The 14,118-nt window shown below is 32.6% G+C and overlaps 1 protein-coding gene across 2 annotated transcripts in view; it reads left to right on the top strand.

The window, feature by feature from the left end:
- Nucleotides 1-14,118, top strand: part of if (integrin subunit alpha inflated) — a 178,790-nt gene that overhangs the window by 51,884 nt on the left and 112,788 nt on the right. For both annotated transcript variants that reach the window (XM_033475456.2, XM_033475447.2), the window contains exon 2: nt 7,596-7,717. In XM_033475456.2, the coding sequence (XP_033331347.2) occupies nt 7,596-7,717 (122 nt within the window). The remainder of the gene's footprint in view (nt 1-7,595; nt 7,718-14,118) is intronic.

Below are 14,118 nucleotides of genomic sequence, written 5' to 3'. Positions count from 1 at the left end.
ACAGAACACGCTGCGCCGCGTAGAAATTAAGATCGAGACCAATTCGTGCGGCCTTCGATCCGCGGTGCCTAACTTGAAGTCGACGCGAAGAATGTAGACAAGACAACAAGCGAAAAAAGATGAAAACCGCTTGGGCGTGGATAGCGAAAACCGAATTTCGAAAGAGGCCTGGTAAAGAGGGAGAAAGAGGGTGGCGGAGATGCCGACGGAAAAGAGAAGGATTTCTTCTAGGTGTCCGTGTATTCGCGGTATCCTGCGGGACCGGTTCGCCCCTGCACTCCCGTTCTGGTGCATGCGTCACATATCGGTGACTGTAGTTCGTCGGGATTGCGAAAAAAAAAGAAGAAGGAAAAGAAAAGAAAAATAAAGTGGGCGAAGCTTAAGTCCTCGTCAGGCGCGACCCACGTTTGCCATTAACGCGGCGCGTCCGCGAATCCGCGCCGTAACAACTCGCGCCCGTAAATGTATCGAATTTCGGCGACGAACAGCCTCGTGTAGCGCCTCGACGGCGAAAATGTATCTCGTCCCGTTCCCCATTGTCGATTCCCGGCGTTCGCGTTCGTTGGCTCGAAAATAACCGGGATCGTGCTGCACCGATCGCTGTTGCTTGTTATTATTCCGCGGGCTGATCGCTAGACCGCGGAAGCTTGTGCAATTCCCGGTTACTGAACGCGAAACGTGCGTCCACGCCGAATGGAAAACTGTTTCCTTTATGGCCGATTTTAGTGCATTCTACGAGGTATCAATCTTATTTTCTAGGATTTATCGATTCGAACGATTCCGTACAGTTAGCCGCGAGAGCGGTCGAACGATTTTAAAACGGAATTATTTATTTCTAATCGAGCCAAGCGATTTATAGTTTCTTGAGACGTTGGAGGGACTGGGAACTTTTGACGGAAATGAGATCAAGCGGTGATTTTTTTCTATGTTAAAGCTGAAGTGTTGCAGAATAAGCGTAAAATATGGGGGTAATATTCCCATAAAATTATGATTTATCCAATACCATGTTCAGTTGGATTTTTTTAATGTTAAATGTCGTTTTCACAACCTGCTTTAAACAATGATAGTAGTAATAATAATGCATAACGCATATCCTCGTATTTGTTATAACATTATTAACATGTATGTTGTTTGAATTAAATAATATTGCAATATTATTTTATTTAGTGCGTATGACAAACAAACAAAAATAATACATATAAATAAAAATTAGAAAGAATTCTTTTAATTAAAAAAAAAATGAAAAATAAAATTATTGTTTTATTTAGTGTATACGACAGATTTTGAACAGAATATAGATTTTAAAAAACACAAATTTAAAAATTGAATAAAAATTGCAAAATTATGAAGAAACAATACAAATTTTTATCCTATGTTAAGAACGTTTGTTACATCCAAGAATATGCATCTGTGTAACACGTTTCTCAGCTTTTGTCCGTAAGTGTACGTCCATACTTCGTAGCAATAAAAAGAAAGTGTTACATTTGCAGCTGCGTCTCATTTGTTTGTTCAAATGAGTTCCATTTATAAGAACATATATTATGGTCTAGAAACCGTTGATTATCTGTACACTGCATTTGCTAGAAACTCGACATCTTCAAGAACTGAGATTACAGTCTCTCTCTCTCTCTCCTCGTTAGTTAACTCATCCGTACAATTTACTGGTCTCATTTATTGTTATTAAAGCGACTACTCGCGATTCCAGCGACTCGTCGTGCAGACTTGCGGATCGCTTACATAACTCGCATAATCGTTGACTCTGACGGTCTTCCAGGGGCGATTTACGCATTGTCCTAAACACGCGCGTATGCGACTTTTACCTACACACGTGACTCGGTAGCTACAGCCTAGAAGCTAGAGTATGCCAAGGTTGCTGCGTGAACGATGCCATTTTTACATTTCAACGAATTAAGATTGTCACAAAGGATTCTCAGTCCTCGTCAAGCTCGTTCAAGTTCATCTTGCGTCTCGCTGCTGTCATCGTGCAACGCCAATGGCGGACAATGCGTTTGCTTGCGACGTTTCTAGCGAGTCACGTAATAGCGGCAATAGTCTTGAAAATATTGATCAAATCGGGTGAAGATTTTGTGCATTTTTTCGATGTAATTTCAATCAAATAGCATTGAATTTTGATGTACGTAGAATCTTCGAATTACATTTTCAGTGTGGCAGACGCAACGGAAATAATTTTATATAATAATTAATCAATCAATTTATATATTACTATTGTTTATTTATTATTATTGCAGTTCTTTAAGCATATATCTTGTATGCTTAACGGTAAGGAGACTATGTAAAATGTAATTCTCTATAGATTTTTGTAGTTATGTTTACGTAGTTGAATATAGTTTTTTTATAGTTCTATATAGTTATGTATATATAGTTGAATATAATTCTTTACAGTTATATATAGTTGTACATAGTTCTTTATAGTTCTTTATAGATATAGTTATATATACTTCTTTATCATTTTGTGTATACATAGTTTAATATTATAACAACTAAAACTTTTTTTATTTAAAGAGAATTATTATAACAAAATAATAATAACAATATTTAAAGTTCAGTATCGAGTATAAGCTTGTTAAATTAAATACATATCTCTCTATGCTTCCGATGTATCTATTGTGTATTCAAGATGACTACTCGAACGTTGAGTTTTCATTTCTTGAAAAGGACATGTACACAAGGTATTATTTTCGTTCGAACAAAAATTATCGCCATTGTTCCGAGTCAATTGATTTAATTGTCTACTGTTTCTACCGAAGCGAAGAATAGCCTATTGTCTATATGAGTCTCAAGATCCGTCATATCCTGCTATAATACATATAGCGGAGACAACATATGGTAGCCATTTTTCAAATAGTATTAGCACGTTCAGTGCCGACAATCGACCACTGAAACTAGAATGATAAGATATAATATTTTGAATATAATACAATGAGAATGAATTTTCAAAATTGGTAAAAAATTAGTGTCATTAATTATCATTAATTATATAATTATCATTAACTATGTTTATTAAATACGATTCAGAAAATATTCACTTCTTTATAGTGTTCTTTTTGCGAGATCAGTGACCCCAAAACGTGTTCAATAATTTCGTTTTAAATAAGACGATACAATGTAAATTCGATACGTTCAATTTTTGGTCAATTTATAATCACTCTTTATTATTTCAACTACAATTAATCTATACAGTTATAATCTGTGTAATAAATCTATATTTTTTTCATATTTAAATGTTGCACCGATTTAATTGTCATTTGACTGTAATTAATCCTTCCAAATGTGATTCATATAATTACTGTTTATTATTTTTGATACCTAAATGTTGTACAAATTCAATTGTTCATCAACTGTAGCAATTCCATACATTCATAAGCGCTATTTGTAACTAGACTGCGGATTTTATGCATTTATAATAAAAATGAATAAGCTAAATACAATGTTGTAAAGGTAATTAGAAGAATTTATGGATAATGATACATTATTTTCGCCTTATTACAATTATTTTCAACTTCTTACAATTATTTTCAACTTATTACAATTATTTTCAACTTCTTACAATTATTTTCAATTTATTACTATTATTTTCAACTTATTACAATTATTTTCAACTTCTTACAATTATTTTCAATTTATTACAATTATTTTCAACTTATTACAATTATTTTCAACTTATTACAATTATTTTCAATTTATTACAATTATTTTCAACTTATTACAATTATTTTCAACTTATTACAATTATTTTCAATTTATTACAATTATTTTCAACTTATTACAATTATTTTCAACTTATTACAATTAGTAGAGAAGGAAAGACATTTCCATCTAACTTATGTTTCTTACAATTAACTAAAAAAACTTTTATTTTACATAAAGATCCGCAGTCTAACCATATAGCCTTCGAACATTCTCCGATTTCTCCACTCTGATTCAAATATGATGAATACGAGTGCCATTGTACGGGTTCAATTGTCATTCAAGTATTCGTTCAGGATAGAACTTTCATTCAGAAAAGTTCAAGGTGAACCGGCATGTATGCGCAAGGTCGAGGCTTAGAGATCCCATGGTGTTGTGATACTCGTTGGGTCGTTTACATATCGGTTAGTTAATAGATCTAATCATCTATGAAAAATAAAACCGCACGGTTTCCGGTGTCCTTCTTTTTGTCACGATGTGTACATCTAATTTGAATGTAGGCAGTATGAAATAATCACGCCGTAGGCTTAGAACGATTTCAAGGTGCAACCAGTGGAGCTCACTCTTGTGAGATGATTATATGATCGATTACCTCACCTAGCAATTCTGTTATGGTCTGAACACACCTACGCGAATCGATTTCGCGATTAAGGGGCTGATTTTAATTTATTGGGAAGTCGTCGCGGCGCCCTTGGACGCAAACGTATACGTTTTAACGCTATCCAATTTTAACAGCACAAATTTTCTTGTAACATGTATCTTAATTTTTATCGCAAACTCGTACAAATTTTTCATCAGAATATTTTTACGAAAATAATAACCATTGACGAAAAATTTTAGACAAATCAATCACTATAAAAATTCTACATTTATAAGTTAAAGTAGCATATAACAAAAATATAACATTTAGAAAAATAGAGAAATTTATTTGAAGTCTAAATTTAAATTATAAAATCTAGTTTTCGCTAAGAAAAAGAATTACAAAATTAATCTTAATATTTATTATTATTAGTATTACAAAGGTATGTTTTTAATCACTCTGTGTAATAATATAACGTTAATTGTTACGTACCAAAACAAAAGTATTAATCAGAAAAATCTGCTTCCATAAGTTTCATTAATTATTTATAAAAACAATGCATCTGAAGAAAAGTCATACCATATAATATTTTGTATTTGTTTATAAATAATACTTTGCAGAATCCAGTTTAAAATCTGGAAATTAAGAAACTGTTTTATTTTCGTTTCTTTCCATAATAATTAATTCGAATGAAGTATTTGCTAAAGGATTTTAGAGAATTGATTATAATTCTGCAGCAACGCTATCGTTTAAGAAGGAGAGCAAATAATAAATCATTAATCAGTAAACACAATGGACAATATCCAAGACGGTGGTCGTTAAAATAATTGAGCGTGTTAAGCTTTCATTACGCTACCGGTATATTTAGATTCTTAATTAAGCGGTGGCCTAACTAACGATGTAGATAACATAATTACGGATACGGTTTAGCAACTACATACCGACAGACATAGTGCATACTTCAATTTTCATATTTACACTTCCTGATAGTATCTATAAAACATCGTTGATATAATTATATTATAACTCTATTAGATAAATGAGTAGATAACGAATGTTCACGTTAAATTTTTATAGATGTATTCTAATCTGTTATGAAACAGATTAGAACTACAAAAATATTATTGTCAATTTTTTATTTTATAGTGAAGTGCTTCTTATTATAATAAATATTAAGCTTTCTTAAAAGATTGATTCGCAGAGAGAGCAATTAAAGAAGGAACCTTTGTTACATGACTTTTTCTTTTTAATATGAATTTCTATTTTCTCTGTTTAATAACAATTTCACGTATTTCGTCTTATGATCTTACGAAAATTGTCTAATAATTACACCGCTGTCTAATTGTTACACAAATCCACTGCCTAATAATAGCAGCTGTAAATCGGTAATATCTGGGTCAACCATGTCGATAATACTTGTTGTAGGCCATTATAGGCATTGTATGAGCAGAGTTGGGCATTATTCGAATTTAATTCCCCGAATTTTATTCGAAATATTTCTCGAATTAAATCTTATTCCAAGAATTTATTCGAAATATTACTCGAATAACATTTGATTCGAAGAATTCATTCGAAATATTACTCGAATAACATTTGATTCGAAGAATTAATTCGAAATATTACTCGAATAATTACTCTAATAATAGAATTTATTCGAAATATTTTTCGAATACAATTTTATATCGATTACATATAAATAATAATTCTTAATAGATGGAGTACCTTAAAAAAAGTATTGAGAAGAATAATTGACACATGAAATTATAAATGATCCTAAGCATGCTTCCTAAGTTTGATTTTCGTCAAAAAGATAGGCAATTCAAATGTTAATACTTCGTGCCTGATTAATAGACTGCGACTCTTCATGCAAAATAAAAATTGTCCGCATTGACAGCAAGATGCAGGAACTTAACACGTTCCGTGCCGAGCTTTTTTTACTCGAATCTTCACACTTTGATATTTTACTAAAACTTGATGTATTACGTGCAATTATTAATTCTCGTACACATAACAACGTAACAAAAACTTATCAACGCCCATTCTTGCGGTGGAAATTGATTCTTCGGTTCTAAATTTTTTGTAAACAATTTGTTCAGTTCACTAAGTAAACATGCAAGCGTGTACCATCGATGGTACACGTGGCACGGAACGTGTTAACGAACATTTATTTCCTTTCATAAGTTTCACGCGTTGAACGCAACGCAATGGCATCTTTAAACTGTTTAAACGTTTCCACTAATTCGAATGTCATCTATTCATTTTTGTCATAAATGCATAAAATCCGCATTCTACCGATTACTTTTAGCGGAAAAAACGCACGGCAGTGTAATTTACAACGAAACATCACCAATTCGATATCCCCGCGATCTGTGGATCATTGGGCGCGTAAAAAGTTGCGGTTGCAACTGTGTTACCTGGTTTAATAACTCGTCGGCTGATCGGATCGGTTACAGACTCTTGCGCCACTGTTCAAAATAGCTCGTGACCACTGACCTCGATCTCGGAAATTACGTTCGCATCATCGTCTTTCCTTAACGATCCGATAATGAATATCGGACGATGACCTGGTAAAAGCAGATCGGTGATGCAACTATCGCAGAGTTTCTTTCGCCGATTTTCCATGCCGGATTTATCTTTCGCTTTTGGATTTATCTCTCATTTTCTTATCCTCGATTTTTCGATTATAAGAACCAGAGACTCCGTTGCAACAGAAACGAGAAATGCTCGTGAATTAACAGTTATTTATTCGACTAAATTGTTTTTTGTCACAAATAATGATTATGAATAGACTGCGGATTTTATGCAGTTATGACAAAAATGAGTAGATCAATCACAAAACGGTAGAAACAATTTAGAGAATTTCGAAAATATCATCGCATTATTTGCAATCGATTAAAAGTAATAAAAAAAGAAATGAACGTGGGAGAAAAATCAATTTCATCGCGGATAACGATTATCGATGATGGAAACTTTATTTTGCTGGTTATATTGTTGAATTTTTTCGGTAAATTTTTTATTTGCAACCAAAACAGTTAAAAATCGAAACTTTTAAAATCATGTGGTTATTTTTGAAAGAATTTCGCCACAGCTTGTGGTTAAATAAATTAGGACTTAAATAATAAACAAATTTCGGCTTTCTCTTTCTCTCTATCTCTCTTTCTTAGTTATATTATTATCAATTATATTATTATCTTATATTAATTAATATAATATTTAATATTATATATATTTGTATATACAATATTAAATTATATATAATATATATTTTTTCATACAATGTGCTTAATCGACGCGTTTTCTTTTTCAGGGCGATCGTGGGTGCACCGACGGCCGAAACCGAGCAAGATGGCGTCAAAAGAGGCGGGAAGGTTTACAAATGCGACATCGCTACCGATGACACGTGTTACGCGATCCGCTTCGACTCCAAGGGTGAGGATCCTAGAAATAGTTTGAGAATCGCCTGAACCCTTTGTGACCCGAGGTTTTATCTCTCTTTATAATTTTATAATTTTTAATATTTGTTTAAAATTTGTTGTCGTTTAAGTAATACAGAAAACCTCTCTCACATTGAGTTGGGCAAAATTAATGATTACTGATTATAATTAATGTGAAATCATATTCATGATTAGTGAATAACTTAGATAATCGGAGAATATATGATCATGTAATTCATGCAAGTAATCACTAATTATGAAATTACTAATTTTTTAAATTGTGATTACCGAATATAATTATGATTTATTCAAGCAACGATTAACTGATTAATGATTCTGATTAGTATGCTCATAAATGAATTCGTATAAAAGAATTAAAACGAATGAAGAATGTAAATTCAATACATAACAAATTTTTCTATTAAAAGAATAAATGCACTGCTGTCTATTTTCAGTTTCTTGCAATTGATACAGCAAATTTTTATTTTGCATAAAGATTCGCATAAAGACTGCGTTGGAATTTCAAACAACGAAAGTATTAAAAGAATCTAAGGACATTTACATATTATTTTCACAAATCACTGAAATTATTAAATAAAGTAGGAAATTATTATTCGACATATCATTGTTACAATCGATGAAGATAACTTTTATTTTGCATTAAATTTAATAAAAATAATCGACTATTATCCAACTCTATTCTAGCAAAATCAGCCAGAGAAAAATATCCTCTCAAAAAAGTCTTCGATTTGCAAATTAAATACCGCCAATTTCTGGAAAATCTTATCAAATCGATGGGCCTCGTTAATTCAATGAGAGATATTCGTACGATATTCCGTAAACATAAAGAGATTAGCTACCCTAGAGTCGCCCCGATCTCAATCCGATATCTCTGTTTCCCGGTTCTTTCTTCCACTTGTGCACCGTCGCACTTGCCACGGGCTTTGAAAGGTACCTCAACATAGTGTTTGCTAACGAGGGCTCGTATCTCGTGTTCCTCGGGCTGCTCGCAGTCGCTGACCTACATTCTGGTTTTCCACCCGTCGTCGTCGGAGCCCCTGAAGAGCTTCGTAATCTCAGGAACTGCGGAGTAACCGACTACTGACTGGTTATAGAACGTTCTATTCTCGGCGCCTCTCCACCCACCTTGCCGATGATGTCCCTTCCATGCCCCAAGGCTCTGCATCTCCGCCGAACGGATATCGATTTCAAATACTTTCCCTTCCGCGATTATTAACCTTTTAACGCGTCGATTGCTCCACATCTGCTCGATCTGGGTGACACGATTTTCCGTTCGCGCCTAAATTATCTACACTTTTAGCAATATATTTAATAATATTAATAGTAACAATAATAATAATAATAATTTTATTCGTATATGTGTACAAATCTTTGAGTACAAACCTTTGTTTCAAAAAAAAGATGCTGACCAAAAAATTAAAAAAAAATTGTCATTTTAATTCAATTACATGGTAATACATGATTAACGTATTTCAATTATTTACATTAGTATTTTATATTAGTATTTTTACAAATTGATGTAAAGGTTTCTTCAAGTAAAATCTTTTATTAAATCTTTTATTACTTCGAGGATAATTTTTGTTATCACACGTGAAACAAACAACGAAAAAAATTCGCTATTTGAAATTGCTGTCATTTTAAATGAATCGATATCATTTTTATTGCGAAATAACAGCATTGAATAATAATGGTTCGCAATAAATTATTACATTACACTTCATTACAAATAAAATTCGACCACAATACTAAAATAACTCACCACTGCATATACTCTGAGAAACTATTTTATTTGATAAACTATTTTGTAACAATCGTAACATTGAACTTATACTTGTTAAAATAACCTTGACATAATCTTTTAATAGAATACAATATCAGGAAAACAAGTAAAAATGCCCAATTTCAACGAAGAATGTTCGAAAAACAATAAACATACAGCAAAAATTTGGTCGTATTTAGAAGAAATCAAATTGCTTAGCGAAATTATAATTTATACTAACTTAATACAGACAATCTAATGTTGAAACTATTGTATATAATTACATCCACATGTAATCCCACAATTATAGTCCCACAAGTGGTTGCCAATTGCTGTTGATCGAATTTGAGATTAAATAAATAAATTTAAAAGAAGACTTTATTTAATGAAAGGAGTTTGTTATGGAAATATAGTGTGACAAAAATCTAGCACGTAAAACTAAAAATTGTATACAGCAATAAATCAACCAATGGTATTTAATGCTTAATATTTTCTGGCTCCTTCTCTGCATTTAATAACAGTCAACCCCTTTTTTGTACGTAAATGTCTAGCAGTATTGCACGATATTAATATACAGAGTAAACTGCGGATTTTTATACGAAATGAAAATTCTGCATTATTACAAAAGGCATTATATTACGTTATTGTGCATTATTACGCACAATCAAGCTATATAGCCGTTGAAACGCGTAAAAATGATAAAAGAAAATTGGCCCGGCCCGGAACGAAGATAACGCGATTTAGCGATTATTCTTTCGTTTGGGAACAACAAAACATTTTGATCTCGGCTGCTTTGATCTTCTTAAAATATTGAATCGAAAGAGGGGCACGCTCTCGAAAAGGAACCGTAATGACTTCATTTCGAGGGAACGGGGCGATAAAGCGAGCCGAGCCGACGAAGTCACGAGCGCGCATGAATATCCGCGCAGACAGCCATTCAAATTAATAATCACGCGCGCGATACGATCTTCCGCTCGGTAAGCGCGTCGAGGCCTCCGCTAGAGCCGATGCAAATTAGCGGAATCGTGCCGGCACGAATTAGACGTGCTTACACACCTCGTAACGGCTGTATCTTTGAACGATCGGGCACGATTCTGGACCCGTAATTTGCCCGCGAGAAAGTAATCGACCGCTCGAAAGCCAATCGGCAGGAAATCGCCGGGCCCGATTTCACGTTATCTCGGCCGCGGCCGTGCCGGGATCGATCGGAACTGTCAGATCGAGATAAAGTGTTGATTAAGATGCCAACGAGATTCGTTATTCTTTATCCCTTCTTTTTTCCGTGCTTGATTATGTTGAGAGAAATTGGGATCAATTACTGTATTGCGTACGAACTGCGGATCTTTATGCACTTTTCATGTGCGGTAGGACGTACAAATTAAGCTCTTGCACACGAAGACATTTTAACATTAAATTGAAACTGGGTTTTTTTCTGATTTACGGGGTGCAGTAGAGACTCTCTTATTTATTTTTGCAATATCCTGATACTGAAACATTCTATTATCTAAAAATTTCGCTCGAGTTCTATATGCTAGGCGATAATGCATCTCTAAATAGTACAATGATTGGATAATAGAACGTTTAGATAACAGAATATTGTGTAAAGATAAATGTTCGGGTAAGAGACTGTATTTCTATTTTATAACTGGTGACTGATACACGTCGATTTTATTTATTTATCTATTTGGCATCGACGGGTCAATTGCCCTTTTAATTTCTCTACAACAATTGAAAAAAAAAAAATATATTTGAATTGAAAAATATATTTAATATAAATATAATATATAATATAAATATAATATATAATATATAAATATAATATTTAATATATATATTTAATATATTTAATTTAAATGAATTTAAATATATTTAAATTGAAGAAAAAAAATAATAATAAATGGAATTTAAAAATAATCAAAAATAATGCTCAATGGAATAATAAGTAATAGTAATGATAAAATATTGACAATAACAGTAACAGTAATAATATTAAAAGAATAATAATAGTTGTAATAATAGTAACAATAAAATGAAAACAATACATAGTAGTTATATTCACTCGTACAAAGATATTAAGATCCGAACCAAGAGGCCTTCCATGTAATATGCCTTCCAAATAATATTATATTACAATATAAATCACGAACTTAAACATTATAAAGCTTCTGTTAACATCATAAAAATGGCCTTTCAACTGATTAAAATCATCAATGAAGAAAAAATTAATCTCGTTAGAACGAGTGTTAGCTAAAGTAAGAATTCTACTCAAGAGATCCATATCAAAAATACATTATACTGCACACAGTTACACTAATTATTGCATAAACGCAAGTGGACGAGCATCAGTTATCTTTTTTGCCATGACGACGTGACTGATACACGTCGATTTTATTTATTTATCTATTTGGTATCGACGGGTCAATTGCCCTTTTAATTTCTCTACAACAATTGGATATAATAATAGTAATAATAAAAAATAATAATAAATGGAATTTAAAAATAATCAAAAATAATGCTCAATGGAATAATAAGTAATAGTAATGATAGATAAAATATTAATAATAATAGTAACAGTAATAATATTAAAAGAATAATAATAGTTGTAATAATGGTAACAATAAAATGAAAACAATACATAGTTATATTCACTCGTAAAAAGGTATTAAGATCCGAACCTAGAGGCCTTCCATGTAATATGCCTTCCAAATAATATTATATTACAATATAAATCACGAACTTAAACATCATAAAGCTTCTGTTAACATCATAAAAATGGCCTTTCAACTGATTAAAATCATCAATGAAGAAAAAATTAATCTCGTTAGAACGAGTGTTAGCCAAAGTAAGAATTCTACTCAAGAGATCCATATCAAAAATACATTATACTGCACACAGTTACATTAATTATTGCATAAACGCAAGTGGACGGAGCATCAGCTATCTTTTTTGCCATGACGACGTGACGTGTGCCAAACGCGTTAATGCAAAAGTTATGAAGAAATAGTGCCACTCTGTTTCGAAAAAATCCCAACGCTTCGTAAAACGTCAGGTAAATCAATCTTCAGTTCACCGGGACACTAATGTCTTCTGTGTTTCAATTTCCATATAGAACTTGTTAGCAGATTAGCGCTTATATCCGTTACGAGCTGCTGAATAATCTCGGAGAGAATTTCTCGCGAGTCATGGCTAGTTGGTTGCGTACAGTGTGCAAATTCGAATGATTTCCCCGCGAAAGTCTCATCAATTACCAGCAAAAGCTCGGCTAGTTTAATTACCCGTCCGAGATCACAAAGCGTCTAGCACCGACTTGTCAGTCATGCCCGAAGAATACTATGGTCCTTGCTGCGTTAATCCGAAGGGTGCTCTTCTTCCCCCGTGCCTATTAACGCAGGCACGCTTGATAGAGAAACGTTTTCACCGACTGCACACATATGTATACAAGATCATGCCCCACGCTCCGTCCAATTAGTCGGCTCTCTTCCTTAGTCGACGCTGCTCGCCCCGACACTTCGCTTTGATCGATAATTAGCCTGCTCGAATGCTCGATCTTGTCTCGATCTCATCCAATTACGGTCGCATTTGATAGTCCCAGCCATTCGTTATGTTCGCGGCTCGCGCGCGCACGCCTGACACCATATTTTCAGCCGATTTTCGTCAAGAAAACGATTCTTTTGTCTTTTGATCGAAATTAATGAAATTCGCCAAAAATATTCGTTGTTACTAATGGATCAAGAACTCGTGGTATTTTATTACTGTATAGTATTTATTAATATAAATTTATAGTAGTATTTATATTGATAGTATTTTGTTAATAATATTGAGTGAAAAATTAAAACATTGACACAAATTACACGCACCTTGTTTTGACACACACTAATGAGAATTACAATCGCCACTCATTTGGCATTTCTCGTTCGATTATTCAGTTATGTCAATTATAAAATTTTAATTGTAAGAATAACTGTAAACTCGAGTACAACTTGTTGAAATTCTTCAAAGTGGAATCACATTTTTATTTGACTCACTTTTGTTTTCAGTTAACTTGGACAATTTTTATTTCGCATGAAAATCCACAGTCTAGTTATTATGATAGTATTAATACAGTAATTATGGTCATAGCTCTGTGGATATTTATGCAGTCATGGCACTTGCACAATAAGTAATTATAAAACTACATGCGTGACGACATATATTAAAAACATTTCTGCTGTATCATTGATATAAGCAATTTTCCACTTAGTAAATTGAGTTTGTTTCTCATCTTGGCTTTTATGAAATAATTCATTATTAAATAAATATTTCAAGTTGGGAAGATTTTATTTTAAATAATAAACAACAAATTGTAAATGAAATTAATAGTTTTTTTGCAAGTAATAATTAAATTTTTGATTGCATTAAAAATCTTTTTAAATAATTCCACAAGTAATTAATTTATTATTTATCATATGCAAATGCAATGCAATATAGAATCAATATAATTTGCAAAATTTCGAGTGCAAAAGTTGCTGAATTTGTAGAATTTCGAGTGCAAAGTTTACAGAATTGTGAGTGTAAAATTTGTAGAAATTCTCTTGCAAAATTTGCAAAATTTCTAGTACAGAATGTGCAGAATTTCC

Source organism: Megalopta genalis, chromosome 4 (assembly GCF_051020955.1).
Source record: "Megalopta genalis isolate 19385.01 chromosome 4, iyMegGena1_principal, whole genome shotgun sequence".
NCBI lineage: Eukaryota > Metazoa > Arthropoda > Insecta > Hymenoptera > Halictidae > Megalopta > Megalopta genalis.
This window is presented reverse-complemented; position numbering and strand designations above follow the sequence as displayed.